At 29.9% G+C, this 15,174-nt stretch overlaps 1 protein-coding gene across 13 annotated transcripts in view; it reads left to right on the top strand.

Annotated features, from left to right (window-relative positions):
- LOC143240590 (alanine--tRNA ligase, cytoplasmic-like) overlaps positions 1–15,174 on the top strand; it is an 80,486-nt gene that overhangs the window by 25,072 nt on the left and 40,240 nt on the right. For 11 of the 13 annotated variants that reach the window (XR_013021832.1, XR_013021831.1, XM_076483284.1 and 8 more), the window contains 6 exons: positions 1,575–1,719; positions 2,463–2,608; positions 3,119–3,266; positions 6,611–6,719; positions 8,897–9,021; positions 11,290–11,434. Coding sequence is in view for 11 of the 13 variants with exons in the window: in XM_076483284.1 (XP_076339399.1) it covers positions 1,575–1,719; positions 2,463–2,608; positions 3,119–3,266; positions 6,611–6,719; positions 8,897–9,021; positions 11,290–11,434 (818 nt within the window). In the remaining 2 variants the exon portion in view is untranslated. The remainder of the gene's footprint in view (positions 1–1,574; positions 1,720–2,462; positions 2,609–3,118; positions 3,267–6,610; positions 6,720–8,896; positions 9,022–11,289; positions 11,435–15,174) is intronic. The other 2 variants (XM_076483286.1, XM_076483279.1) reach the window with 1 other exon arrangement.

Genomic DNA, 15,174 nt, shown 5'->3' with positions numbered 1-15,174 from the left:
GTGATGTAAAGATAATAAAATGGGAAGCTTCCTAATAATGTATTAATACTCATTGCAGTAACAAACTTAAGTTGTCTTTTATCTGAGGCAAAGAAAGTTAGTTTAGTTAAACACATAACAAAATATCATTTATCCTTTAATGGAACTAAATCCACATAAGACACAACTCAGAACCTACCAGAGGAAATCAAAAGAAGGTTTGAAAAGTAGTTACTATTATAATAGCACCTAAATAGATAAAACTGCTCTCATGAATTTAGACAACACCTTAACAGTTCCACCAACAAACAGATAAAACTATTGTAATCACAGTATATCAAGCTTTATACATCAAAGATGGTCACTGGTTAAGGTCAGTTCTAATCCACTTGCTGATGCACAGATAAAAATTACCAAAAGAAACAAAGAACTAGGACAGAACTAAACATCATAAATAATAGAACTAATTTTATATCACCAATGTTAAGATGATTACTGTCACAAGAAAAAGACCAGTGTTGTGTAACTTCAGTGTTAACATCCTGAAAATAACCACTTTAAGTCTTGTTATTTGATTCAGCCATGTTCAGAGTACTTTTGTAATATGGCCACACACCAAAGACACGATTCAAGAATTTAAAAGACTACCTGAACAAAGACTATTCCTTCATACAGTTATGACAGCAAGTATGAACATATTTACTATACACCTAAGAGTCTAGTGGAGCTCAAAATCACCATTTACAACATGCTTTGTGCATGTGTACTCCAGTATAAACAAAAACACCATTTACAGTATCTTTTTGTCAACATGGATTTCAGTACAAACAGTCACCAGTTACCCTATACTTGTGAATATGGACTCCAGCACAAAGTCACCATTTACAGTATCCTTTGTGCATGTGGACTGCAGTATACACAAAATAACCAGTTACACCATAATTTGTGTATGTAGACTCTAGTACATTGAAGAAACATAAAAGAGAAACAAACAAACCAACTTGAGAATGCCGTAACACTAATCTCTGTTCAATAACCTATCATGTTGGAGAAAAAAGATGGACAGTAACATTCAAATAATGGAAATAAACCATTCTTGAGGAAAAGAAAGATAAAAAGAAGCTTTTTACATCTGCATAATTGAAAACTAGAGTGAACCTAATAAGTCAACAACACCTAGAAACCCAACTTGAATCTATTTAAATAGTTGATACAAGTCCTAAAGGGGAAGAAAATAAATAAAAGTGTATTACATCACTCATCTATATTTAGCTAAATTTAGATTTACCTAAAATTAGAACTAATAAAGTGTGATAATGTGCTCAGTTAACCTAGCAAACAAGTCAACAAAACCTAGGTACTCTTTTAATCCATTCAAATTGATCATTCAAATAAGTCAACAAAACCTGGGTACTTCTCTTTCATTCATTCAGATTGATCATTCAAATAAGTCAACAAACCCTAGTTACTTCTCTTTTAATCCATTCAGATTGATCATTCAAAACTTAAGTGGCTGAAGTAGAAAATTTATAAATAAAAATAATTTATTTTGACAATTTCCCAAAATTATCATTGAAAGAGGTTTTCTGTTTCAGGCAACCAGATGGAAGTTTAGAGACCTTGCAAAATTTCCATGTGGACACAGGCATGGGTTTGGAGAGGTTGGTTGCAGTACTTCAAGCAACCATGTCAAATTATGATACTGATCTGTTTCAACCTTTATTTCAAAAACTTCATGAGGTAAATTAATTCTGAAATAGTATATAATTTAAAATTTTTTATTAAACACTTTTTCACAATGACTAAAAAGTCAAAATTAATATTCATTGTTTTTTGCAAAATAACCATAAATTACTTTTTGTCCCTGTTGGTTTTCAGTTTTCAGATCATCCCTGAACCTCTTCTTTGTTGTTGGGACTCTTCCTTGTTTTTCTGTTCTTTGAATCTCTTTTTCCAGACTTGAAAATTTACATCTTTTCATACCTTGACTCTTATTTTAAACCTGCTGTTGTTTGTTTTTTCAAACCCACTCTCTTATCTTGACTGACCTTTCCAAATCAATTATTATCTACTTTAGACTAACTTCTTTTATACAAGGTCATTTCCTAGACTTCTATGTAGTTACTAAGCTGCTAACTTTTCATGTGACTTTAAGCTTTCCTGTAACAAAACAACAATAAAATTGTTTATGTGGTACCAGAAAACAACCTACAGTAGAGTGAATGTTGATGTTCACAATATTTTAAAAAAATCATAATCTATGTAGAGTTTTTGTACTGTCATTGTAGTTAAATAGTTTATAGTAATCTTTTTCTTGTATACAGTATCTTTTCATGACATCATTGATATAATACTGGGGTCAAAAACTCCATTTTTTGTTAGACAGTTATGTTATAAAGTATGCAGTGAACATAAACTATTGAGTGTATTCCTTTATCATAGTAATTGTTTTTGTGTAAACCTAACTTGTACTAATATTGTAGGTCAGCTCTGTTAGACCATATCAAGGACTGGTTGGGTCTTCTGATGTAGGCTTTATCGACACCAGCTACAGACTTGTTTCAGACCATGCTCGTATGTTTACTGTGGCCATTTCTGATGGTGTTTTTCCAGATGAGTATGATGCAGGGTAAGGTATCATCTTTTGTAGTAACATGATGATAAGAAATACTTGGATTATTCATTCTTGTACAGGATGGACAGAGTATGAATAACATAGATCTTCAGTATAAACTCAGGTTTCTAGTATGAACACTGCTCTTCATTATGAATGCTGGTCTGTTGTATGAACACTGGTCTTCATTATGAATGCTGATCTCTTGTATGAACACTAGTCTTTTTGTATGAACATAGGTCTTCAGTATAAACTCAGGTTTCTAGTATGAACACTGGTCTTCATTATAAATGCTGGTCTCTTGTATAAACATAGGTCTTCAGTATGAACACTGGTCTCCATACAAATTAAGTAGCCAGAAATAATTTTCTTACTATCCACAATGTTATTAGCAGTAGTATGAAGAGAAACATACACATATAGTGTCTTGAAGTAATGCATAGTTAAGAAAAATTAAAATTTAATTTTACTGTTTTTATTTCTGTCTGATTATTTTGTCATAAAGTTATAATTTTATTTTTTCAGTAATACCTTGCGAAGAGTTATACGGAGAGCATTGACAGCTGCTAAAGTACGACTTAAGGCTCCTAAAGGAGCAGTTGCTTTTCTTGTACCTTGTGTTGTGGAAAGTTTGGGAGACTTCTTTCCTGAACTCCTTAAAAATGCTCAAATGGTAAGTTGTTCTGACTGCAAATTAATGAAGAAATTGTTTTCATTTTTGTAATAAAACAAACATATTGAAATGTTGAAAGCACAACAGCTGGTTAGCACCTCCTTAAAAGTAGTACCAGAAGCAGTTACACTGTCTCTCTGAAATTGATCCATGGGTAACAACATAAAATTCAATGACAGCCAAGGATCTATTGGGTTAAATAATTTTTTTTTTTTCTCTTACTCCGACTGATTGATTTCCTTTTTATCTTTTTTGTTTTACTTCAGAGCTGGTGTGCTGTTTATAGATCACGAGTTTTCTGTGCCATTGACTCACTCACAATGAAACTGAACTTTCATAGCTATCTGTGCTTTTGTTTCCTTTGTGGTCCTGTGCTACAAAACAAAACACATCATTTTTGAACTAATGTTCTTGGAAAGGCAAGATCAGCTACTTCCTGTATATTGAGTCCATTTGAATCTCACAAAACTTGCAACTTTTCAACCCATTTGGTCAATATGCAACCTATCATGAAGAGAAACATAATGATTCCAAACATCCACAGTTATTTTCTTTAAGTTAGAAAAAATTGTAAATTGAAAAGCTACCAAAGTACAGAAGGAAGAACCTGTTGGTTCATCTAGGCTGTTCCAACCATTAAAATGAATTAACTTTAAAAGAAAAAAAACAATCAGACTTCTCCATTATCATTCAGAGGTTTATCAAATTTCCCTTAAACATCTTTAAATTCATATCGTACACAATATCTGAAGGCAACACATTTAATTGGCCAACCATTCTAATTTTTAAAGAAATACTTGTTTGAAGATGATTTCTACTCTGATAAAATTAATATATGTAATCTATACTTTTTTCTTTCTCACTATTAAATATTAACAAAGATGATACATTTTACCCCAATCAGGTTCCCTCTAAATGGAAAAAATTCAGAGAATTTTAACTGGCCTTCTATAATAAATTTACATCCCCATAATCTTCTTGTTAACCTTTCTTGGAACTCTTTTTATCCTGTGGTAAGGAATCAATAGCTTAACACAGTACTCCAAATATAGCCTAACCAATAACCTATATAGTGACATTCTAAACTCTTTACATATGTATGCAGTATTTCTGTAAATATAACCTAAACTTCTATTTACCCACCACAATACTAACAATAGCACTGTGCTTTAGATGGCTAAAGGCTAATCAAGATAACAGTAACTTACCTTTCTTCCATAACACTATTGGTGATATTTCCATCAGATTTGTATTTGAAATTATGATAACTGACATGAATTACCTTGCAGTTGTTATCATTAAAACCTATCTACTAGTTATTCACCCAAATCATCTAAATTGTTTTATCAAGAAGCAAAATCCTCTTCACAGCCAACAAAACCCAATATCTTGACATCTTTGGCAAATTACGTTTTTATTGACCATTCTTTCATCTGTATCCTTGATCAAAAAGAGCAAAGCTATATCCACTGATCCCTGAGTTACATTAATTAATTTATAACAACCAGTTTTCTATGCAGTTAACCAATCAATCTCCCACATTTATATATAATGTTTAACAGGTCATTTATGTGAGAACTTGTCAGATGCTTTCTCAAAATCCAGATAGATCAAATCTATATCCTTGTATAAGCAGTAGTCTCTCTAAACAATGTCAAAGGAATAATAACTCAGTATTATACAACAAAATTTTATATTTCAGTAAGTAACTTTGTAAATCAATTATTATCAGACTTTGAAAACTTTTATCCTCTACTGATGTAAGACTAACAAGTCTATAATTATTGGATAATTTCTATTTAACTACTTTGAAAAGAGGAGGAACATTAGCCGATATCCAATCCTTTGGCACCTGCTCACTATTCAAAGAGTTGCAAAAATAATTTACCTGGATCAGGAGCTTTAACATTCTTTAAACATCCCAATTCTTTCTTAACAGGCTTAGAATTAATATGATAATATTGTTCCATCTGTATTCTGTTGTTCACCATCACATATTTACAAAGGATTAGTTTGAACAATTAACTACACAGCATTTCCATCTGTACTGTGTGTTATGGTGTTCTACATCATGTACTAACAAATGATTAGTTTGAATAGTTAATAGCACAGCATTTCCATCTGTACTGTGTTTTATAGTGTTCTGCATCATATACTAAGAAAGGATTAGTTTGAACAGTTAACGACACAACTTTTCCATCTGTAACTTGTGTTATAGAAAGAAATGTTGGAATACTCATGATGACATTTAGAAACTGAATATTGAGTAACTTATCGTTGGTTGGTTGGTTTAATTTAACTTTTATTGCTTATAAGGTGTCTTAATTGTCTGCTGTTTCAACTCTACTCAGCGTGGACTATAGGGTCTTTCATCTGATTTTTCTCTATGACTTCAAACTTTGATAAAAAGCTATTGAAACTAGATGGAACATCAACTAGACACTTGGCCATGGATCTGTTACACAACTACATATTTTGACATGGAGATGAAAGTGTTGAAGACCATGAAGGTTATGGAAGGAAATTATCCTTAGATGAAAACAGATTAAGAAAAGCAGTTGAAACAGACCCTAGCACAACAGTACGTGAGCTTGCAGAAAAGCTAGGCACAAACAAATCAAGCATTACCATCCACCTTAGTGAGATTGGAATGACAAAAAAGTTGAATAAGTGGGTTCCGCATGAGTTGACTAAAGATCAAAATTGGCATTATGAGACCTGTCAAGGATGATGCTCCAAAAATTGAATGAATTGGGAATCAAGGCTACCTCATCCACCTTATTCCTCAGACCTTTCCACTACAGATTTTCATTTTTTCAGACACTTTGACAACGTTTTAATCAATAAACACTTTTAAAACTAGGCTGCTGAAGAAGAAGCTTTCAGGGAGTTCATTGACCATAGAAACTGATTTCTACAGCAGGGGCATAAACAGCATCGTTATGCATTGGCAAAAGTGTGTTGAAGCAAATGGTGCCTATTTTGATTAAACCATGTTTTACAACACTGGTTTATACTTTTCCAAACTTTGCAGTTCAAAAACACATTTCTGGATAACCTAATATATTAACAAAGGATTAGTTTCAACAATTAACTACACAGCATTTCTATTTATACTCTGTATTGCTGTGTTCTACATCATATATTAACAAAGGATTAGTTTGGTCAGTCTAACAAAACTACATTTCCATGTGTATTCTGTATTGTGGTGTTTTTTTGTTTACTTTGAACATTTGTAATATTTTGTAAGTGAAATACGTTGAAGTTTAATTTGCACATGCAATCACTCTAAATTACTGTTTACTTATTTGTTCCATAGTAACAAGTTTAGGGTATATTATCAGGTTATAGAAACAGTGAATGAAGAAGAGGATCGACTTTTGAATCAAATAGCAAAAGGCCAAAGGTTACTGGATAGAAAGAGACTTAATGTGAAAGGAAATACTTTATCAGGTGAGAAACTTAGAGGAAGTATCTTTTTATTTGTAAACACAGAAAATGTATGCTAATATGGAGAAATGTGTAGAAAGTAATGTTTTTCTGAGAAACATGTTTTGAGAAAGCTTGTTTCTCCCAAGAAGAACCAGTAAGTGCTTTCTATCATATTTCTAAAACTATATATAGTTCATAATTAGAACATTACACTGTATGATTTCACCAGAATTCATTGTTTGTACAGTATTCTATCATGCAATAAGCCTCCCACATTTAGCAGGAAATGTAGTCTTGTTTCACCCTGTTTATAAGTTATGATAGTTGTTAACCTTATACTGTAGGTGAATTACTCATTAGGAGCCTAAAGTGTGAGAACATTTTTCCAAAGTATATTTATCAATATTAGTTTGAACTAAATCAACATAACATTCCTTCCATGTGGTCTTTAGTTTAGTTTAATGTTCAAATTTAAAAACACTTCCTTGTATATTAGTTTCTAGCAGTAGCTTGTGATTGATTTTATGTCAAAGTAAAAATAATGGAAATTATACTACCCTCTTGACTAATCAAAGCAGACAGTAGACACAGACCTGAAATTCAATGATAACATACAGAAACTTAACCATTGGTAGGGTGCAGCTCTGAAGGTTATTGATAATAGTTAATCCAGTTTGTTTTGGAATATAGTTATATGGTAATGGTTTCATAAAAAAGACCTATGCAGTTTCAGACATTAATGTTATTAAGTACTGTAATAAACCTCTAGTAAGAACTTGTTCATGACTATAGTGCAACTAGTAAATTGGTATTTTTGAATCTTGAATACATTTAGTGTTAGACACCAGATGGTTGAAAAGAATGCATGTTTTGATGCGTGGCTAATAAACTAAATTATGAGGCATAATATGATATATAGAAGACACTTATTTCTAACACAGAACTTTAAATGTATCTTTTCATACTATAAGTCTTCCTTCAAAAAATGAAAACTATTTTGTTTTTAATTTAAATGAAATTAATTATAAATTATGCCTAGAAAAGAGATTAAAAGGAATTCGTTTTTAAATCTGGAATTACAAACCTGAGATGAATAGCATACAGACAGTATCTTAATCCAGAACTAATAACCTCAGATTAACCTTTGTAATCCAGAGCTTTCTAATTCCCAAAGGCATACCTAAGATTAACAAAATCCCTAAAAGAAGCTCTCTTATCCAGAGCTACATACCTTAGATTAACATCATTAAATGATATATTAAAAATATATTTATTTTGATTGATAATTAAGAAATTATATATTACAAAAACTTTTATTATAATTTAAATAGGCTAACCTAATTCATTAAATGATAAAACTGGTTGTGGTTTTCAACTGATCATTATTTGTTTTAGAAACAACATTTTTAATACATGGATATTGGTATAAGTACTGATTGTTTAGTTCAGTATTACTTATAAGGTTGAACTTAAAACACTAAGCAAGAGTAATTTTAACATAACAGTTTTCTTCTAATGGGCATACAGTACATTAACACACGTTTCTTATGAAGAGTTGCAGATGTCAAACATTAACAACATATCATTAGACAAAAGGTTGTTGGAGTATTAGGAACAAGAAAGTAGGCTTCAGATTTTTTAATGATTTTATAACTGTTGCCTATGTCTTTAAGTAAGTCTTGGTTTATTAAACAAACATTAAATTTCTGACTGGTAGTTACTAAGTTTAACCTGAAAGTTTTCATTTTAGCCTGACACTATATAGAACTATGAATCTAGAACTTGTTAGTGTACACTAAGTCAGCTGAGAATTAAGAACTCAAGTTATGTTTTCTAGTCTTGTAGGTGTGTTATCTGTGGTAAGCATTATTACTTCATTAGAGAACATTTAGTATTTTCCTTCATATTAAGTTGTTTTTTTTTCAGTTGTCTTTAATAATTTAAAATATTTATAGTTACTGTGCAGTGCATTATACCCATAATCTGCCAGTAACTATGGGGGAGTATCAGTGGATGGATACAGACATTTTACTCACAGTACACCAATAACCTAATTTTCATAATAAACTTTGTAGTACACCCTTTATTATCAAAACCTCCTTATTTCAGTTATAAGTATGGTTACTTTGTGTAGGTGAGCTGATGATAAAAGAATTATATATATAGTTTGTTAGCTAATTCGGTATGCCTCCTGCTAGGTGAAGTTGCATGGGAATGTTATTTTGTTCATGGACTTCAACAGGACCTTATAGAAGATTTGGCCCTCTCTTATGGTCTTCAGGTAGACTGGGGTGTGTTCTATAAAAAGATGAAGGCAGAACAGGTTTGAAGTAATTTTTTTTATTGAATAATATCCTTACATTATATTTATGATGGTAGTCAGCAAATTTAAAAAAACAACTTTTCTTGTTTTCTAGTTAAAATCTGTGATCCTTAGATGATTTATTTATTTAAATAATAATTCACTGTATATAAATACTCATTACTGTTTTCTTGTATTTCTCAAGAATAATATAAACTGATATATGTACTGTCTGAAATACCAAGTTAATAGGTAATGTGTTAAGAGTCATATGAACTGATATATGCTATGGGAAGTTTCAAGCAAGTAAATTGTGTCAAGAAGCACATAAACTGATGTGTACATCTGAAATGTGAAGTGATTGAATTATGTGTCAACTCTTTCACAAGTGTCAAAGGTTATGTCATCATGTTTGTTGACTTGGATTCAAACTTCAGTTGAGCTACAATTTGGTGAATTTATGTCAATAACTTTGGAATCAAATTGTAGATTATAATTCAAACTTTAATATTATACATGGGTTAATTTCTAATTTAAAAGTGAATATTAAAATAACACATCTAAATACAGTGTTTAGTGAGTTGTAGTATGTTGAATACAGCATTGTTGAAAATTAGATGTTTTTGATGTCAAAATATTAAGTGTATTTTTGTACAAATTAGACACTCAAATTACTAATATTTTACAATCTAGGATATAAAATATGAACCTCATATCTTTATTTTGCTGAAATGCAAAATATATACTGAATCAAATGTATGGGCTCCACTCACCTCATTCCATTTTTAAAATGGTCCCTTATATACACTTATTTCAATATATGACATGTGAATAACCAATCAACAGCTTAGAATGTTCCCCTAGTGGTTTTTGCAGCCATTTTAATCTGTGAAAAGGCTACCATGTTCTTTCAAATGAAGATTTCAAGTCGATAGGTTGTGTCTTTAGTCTGATCGAAGTTTCATATTTTTTAAAATCTAAATAAATCTTAGTTACTAAGCTTAATAAATTATAGTGGAATTGTATGGTATCAGTGTAGTTACTTGTGTTTTTTTTTGTTCAACTGCATATATAAAAACCTAAAAAAATTGATATCCTCCATGTGTGAAATTTTAAAAGATTCAGCAACCACAAAGTATAAAAGTCATAGTGAGAAGAGAAAATTGTTTATTACTTCTTGATTTATTGTTCTATATTTTAAGAAAAAATAAGTTTAATAATTTATTTCTAAATAGTAATCATCAATATACGTATATATATAATGTATAATAAATTTAAATGTGACTATATATTACAAAATACTAGTTCACTAAAACACAACCAAGACAGGGCAGACTAAAGTTAAGTTTTATATATTAGTGGATATGTGACCTTAGTGCACATGCACTGTGTCCATGCAAGCTATGTAATGTTAGCTAGGCATGACTGGAAGGTCAGTGTAATAAAAGATAAATAAATATATCATATTAATGGACTTAAGCTACTTAGACTAAACATTTTATGTTATGATATGTAGTCGTTCTAGCATGAAAAAAATCATAATTTATATTAATTTCCTAATTTATTTATGATAGTTATTAGTTTGGTTAAGTGACACACTTCACATAGTTAAGGGTATACAAAATAGCATAAAATAAAGTCATACTGAAAACAAACACTTGAAATGTGTTTAGGAGGTTTTAGAGATTATACAAATATTTTAAATTTTGGGGATGAAGAATTTTTTTTTTAATCATAAGATGAAATCAGTTTGCACTCAGACTAGTAACCAAACAAACTCGATATTTTTACAAAGACGTCTTTAGTAAAAATATTTCATTAAAAATCTGATTCCTTGTGTACAAAAAAACTTGTAATTTGTACTATAAGTCTACCAAATTTTATGAAGGTAAACATGTTGTACCAAAACTTACAGTGTAAATACTTAACATGTGCAAATGTATAAATTAACTCATATATTATACTGAACCTATTTCGGAAAGGTTAATAATCGTATAAACTAATATGTACTATCTAAACTACTGTTATTAGATTGTATTAATAATCATATAAACTAATATGTACTGTCTTAAGTACTAAGTTATTGAATTATGTGAAAATGTTTTTATATGTTTCTTACAATAACAAAATTTATATGTAAAATACGATAACAAAAATATCACCATAAATACTGTAAATAATTTGAGTTATATGAGTTTTAGTATTTTTATATCATACAAAGGATCTTGATTGTGTTTACATACAACCATAGCATAAAGGTTAATTTGAAAGGAAAACATTTTATTTCAGAAGAAAAGTGAAGCTGTTGATGAGAAACCTCAAGGCTACATACCACCTGTCTCTCCTCAACTTGTGGATATGTTGAACCAGCGTGGAATTCATCCTACCGATGATGTGGAAAAATATCAATATTATTCTCATAACAATGAGTATGGTAAATGTTTGCTAAACTTAACTGCTCATTCTTAAAATATGAATATTGTTGTGATAAAACCTGGGTTGGTAAGTTATATGAGTTACTGTATTAACTTCCTATACTTATTTTGAAACTGAATATGAATATATGTCTTTCATATACATGCCAGGATTTCATGTATAACAGAGCCATATTTTTGACAGTAGGTATGTGTTAGCAATGAATATCAACAATAAACAAACCACACAGAGTCTATTTAGTTTAAAATAATATATTAAAACATGTTGAACCTGTATACAAATGTTCATGAGACTGTTGTTTATCACAGTCACATCCAGAGCTTTAACTTATTTTCTTTTTTTCATCAAAACTCGCACAGACTGGTTCAGTTGCTTAAGAACATAATTTGACCATATATATTATTTTTCTTTGCTCAGTTATTACACTACAGTCAGTGATAACTTTAAAGTCTGCTATACTGTTTATGGCTATCTATTTATCTAACCAGCTGTCTTCTGAAACTATATTTTGTATATATATTTATATAGTAACAGGGGTGTAGAACATTCCATATGTTCTATGGTATTATGATGCAATAAAAACTAAATTGAAACAATAAAAGAAATATAGAAATTTCTAGAAACCTGAAGCAGTAATAGAATAAGCACTTATTTGCAATAGTTGAAATACACAATGTATGATTTGTACACAATTATTTAAACAGACCTGAGATAACTATCACTTGAAAAAAACAGTTTAACATTTGGTCTGTACTTAAATTAAGTCATAGCATTTGCATTAACTGAAATATTCACATATATTTATCAGTACAGTGATACATCTATATTTTTTCACAAAATAATAGAGCAGTTTATATATGTACATAACTTTGAATAATTAACAGCGTATTTGCACACATTAAAGAAACATCCACAATACAATTACTAGTGGCATAACCAGAGTTTCTTCTTGACTGTGTGGATATTTTCATAGTATTATTAAGTATTTGAAGAACTTAAATGAATTTTAGTCTTAAGCCACCTTTTCTGCCTGAAATTACATTTAGATGAAAATGAGATTCTACTTATTAAATTGTTTGTGAAACTCCTTGGTGTGAATGATGTCATGAAGATATAAATGTGAACTGTCTTAAAGAATAATATCTTAAAAGATATGTGAACTGTCTTGCACAATAATAACTTAAGAGATATAAGTGTGAACTGTCTTATACAATAACAACTTAAAAGATATAAATGTGAACTTTCTTACTGAATAACATTTAAAATATATGAACTGTCTTACAAAATAATATTTATAAGATATGTGTACTGTTTCACTGAATAATATCTTAAAGGTTATGAAGGTGAACTGTATTGTACAATAATAACTTAAAATATAAGAATATGAACTGTCTTGCAGAATTTTGTATAAAAGGATATGAATGCACTATGTTACTGAATAATATTTTAAAAGTTATGAATGTGAATTGTCTTCAGAATAATATTTTAAATGATATGAATGTGTGCTCTCATACTGAATAATATCTTAAAGGATATGAATGTGAGCTGTTTTACTGAATAATATTTAAAAGATATGAATGTTGAAATATCTTACTGAATAATATTTTAAAGGTCATGAATGTGAACTGTATTACGGAATAATATTTAAAAGATATGAATGTGAATTGTCTTACTAAATAATAGCTGAAATGTATTATTTCAAATATTTGTAGGATATTTCATTGTGATGTATTATGAATTATTATACTACAAAATGTGGGTGATATGCAAGGTATAAAATCTATGTGCTGTTTTAGCCATTGGTTAGATTGATACTGACAGCACCATATACAATTGTCTAACCATTGGATTAGATTGGACATTGAAGATACAATATATAAGAAGTGTTCTAACTGTTGGATTAGAATGGACATTGAAAATACAATATACTAGACTGTTTCACTTATCCCTCTCACCTGAGAATCTGTTTCTGCTCATGTCATAAGTTTTAGTAAGTTTCTTTCTGTGGTACATGAATAAATATAGCATAAAAATGTAGCTAATAATTCATATTTTAATAGCATACAGGTTTTACTATCTTACCTTTATAGGGCAGTATTAAAAAATTTCTAGAATTTTCCTAGTGCAAGAATTGTGACATTTCCTCTGTAAGCATTCTCTCTTCTGTAATTTATTTACCACCCCTTCAGAAAGTGGGAAATTTAACATGTATTATTATAATATCATCATTGCTCCGGTAGTGCATAATATAGCCTTCAGTCTTGTTTGGTTACAGAATTATGAATAGACCTTCTTGCTATACCCATCTGTCACATCCACTCTTTCAGGATCTTTAAACCCTTCTCTGTTTAATACTATATTATTTGTGAGAGAAAGCCAAGGTTCTTTCTCGAGAAAACAATGTTAATTTCACTTAGTTCACTATGATGTTTCATTTATCAATTATACTCTATTAGGAATATAAAATGCCTCTGTAGTCATCACATTGTACTTTACTGGAAATAAAATATATTGTTGTAGTTATTACATTGTACTGTACTGAAATACAATATGCTGTTGTAATTATTATATTGTACTGTATTGAAATACAATACGTTGTTGTAGTTATATTGTAATGTACTGAAATACAGTATGTTGTTATAGTTATTATATTTTACTGTTCTGAAAAGCAATATGTTCTAGTTATTACATTGTACTGTACTGAAACACAATATGCTGTTGTAGTTATATTGTTCTGTACTAAAATACAATATGTTGTTTCAGGTATTACATTGTACTGCACTGAAATACAATATGTTGTTTCAGGTATTACATTGTACTGCACTGAAATACAATGTTGTAATTATATTGTACTGTACTGAAATACAATATGCTGTTGTAGGTATTACATTGTACTGTACTGAAATACAATATGCTCTTGTGGTTATTACACTAGACTGTATTAGGATTACAGTATGCTGTTGTATTTATTACATTGTGTTGTTTTAGGAATATGCTTGTAGTTGTCACTCTGTACTTTATGAAGAGTATGTTGTACACTTTGACAAACATTATGAAAAAACAAGTTTTACACTCAGGAATATATCCTTAATTAAATCAGTGTTTCGTCTTTGTGGCTTTTTCAGGATTAAGATACATAAATGTCAAAAAACTAGATATTTTAAGGAGAAAGTTTTACTTATTAATGAAAATAATTAAAAAATTAACAGTACAATGGGTGATCACGTAAGTAAACGACCATTCATAAAACAACACATTGTACCAGTGCACTTAACACTGTTATGTTCAGTTTAACTCTTGCATGTTCTGGAGTATTACACAGTTTAACTCTTGCATGTTCTGGAGTATTACACAGTTTAACTCTTGCATGTTCTGGAGTATTACACAGTTTAACTCTTGCATGCTCTGAGTATTACACAGTTTAACTCTTGCATGCTCTGAGTATTACGCAGTTTAACTCTTGCATGCTCTGAGTATTGCACAGTTTAAACACTGCTAGTTTTGTATGCTTTCTATTTATTATTATTATTCTTTAACAACACCTATTTTCTGTTTCTGTGTTTTCAGTTAATCATAAAATGTGTTATGGCTCTCTTTATTTTATTTTTCATATGTTTTATCTAAGTAATGTGTGCTATATGTTTGTATAGCTACATATTATTATAACTCTAATATAATATTAGAACAACAATGAAACAATAGCAATAATTTAATTATACATTGTTAGACACTTTATTC

The sequence above is a fragment of the Tachypleus tridentatus genome, chromosome 13 (assembly GCF_004210375.1).
Source record: "Tachypleus tridentatus isolate NWPU-2018 chromosome 13, ASM421037v1, whole genome shotgun sequence".
In the NCBI taxonomy this organism is placed as follows: domain Eukaryota; kingdom Metazoa; phylum Arthropoda; class Merostomata; order Xiphosura; family Limulidae; genus Tachypleus; species Tachypleus tridentatus.
The sequence above is the reverse complement of the archived record's forward strand: the minus strand, read 5'-3'. Positions and strand labels throughout refer to the sequence as shown.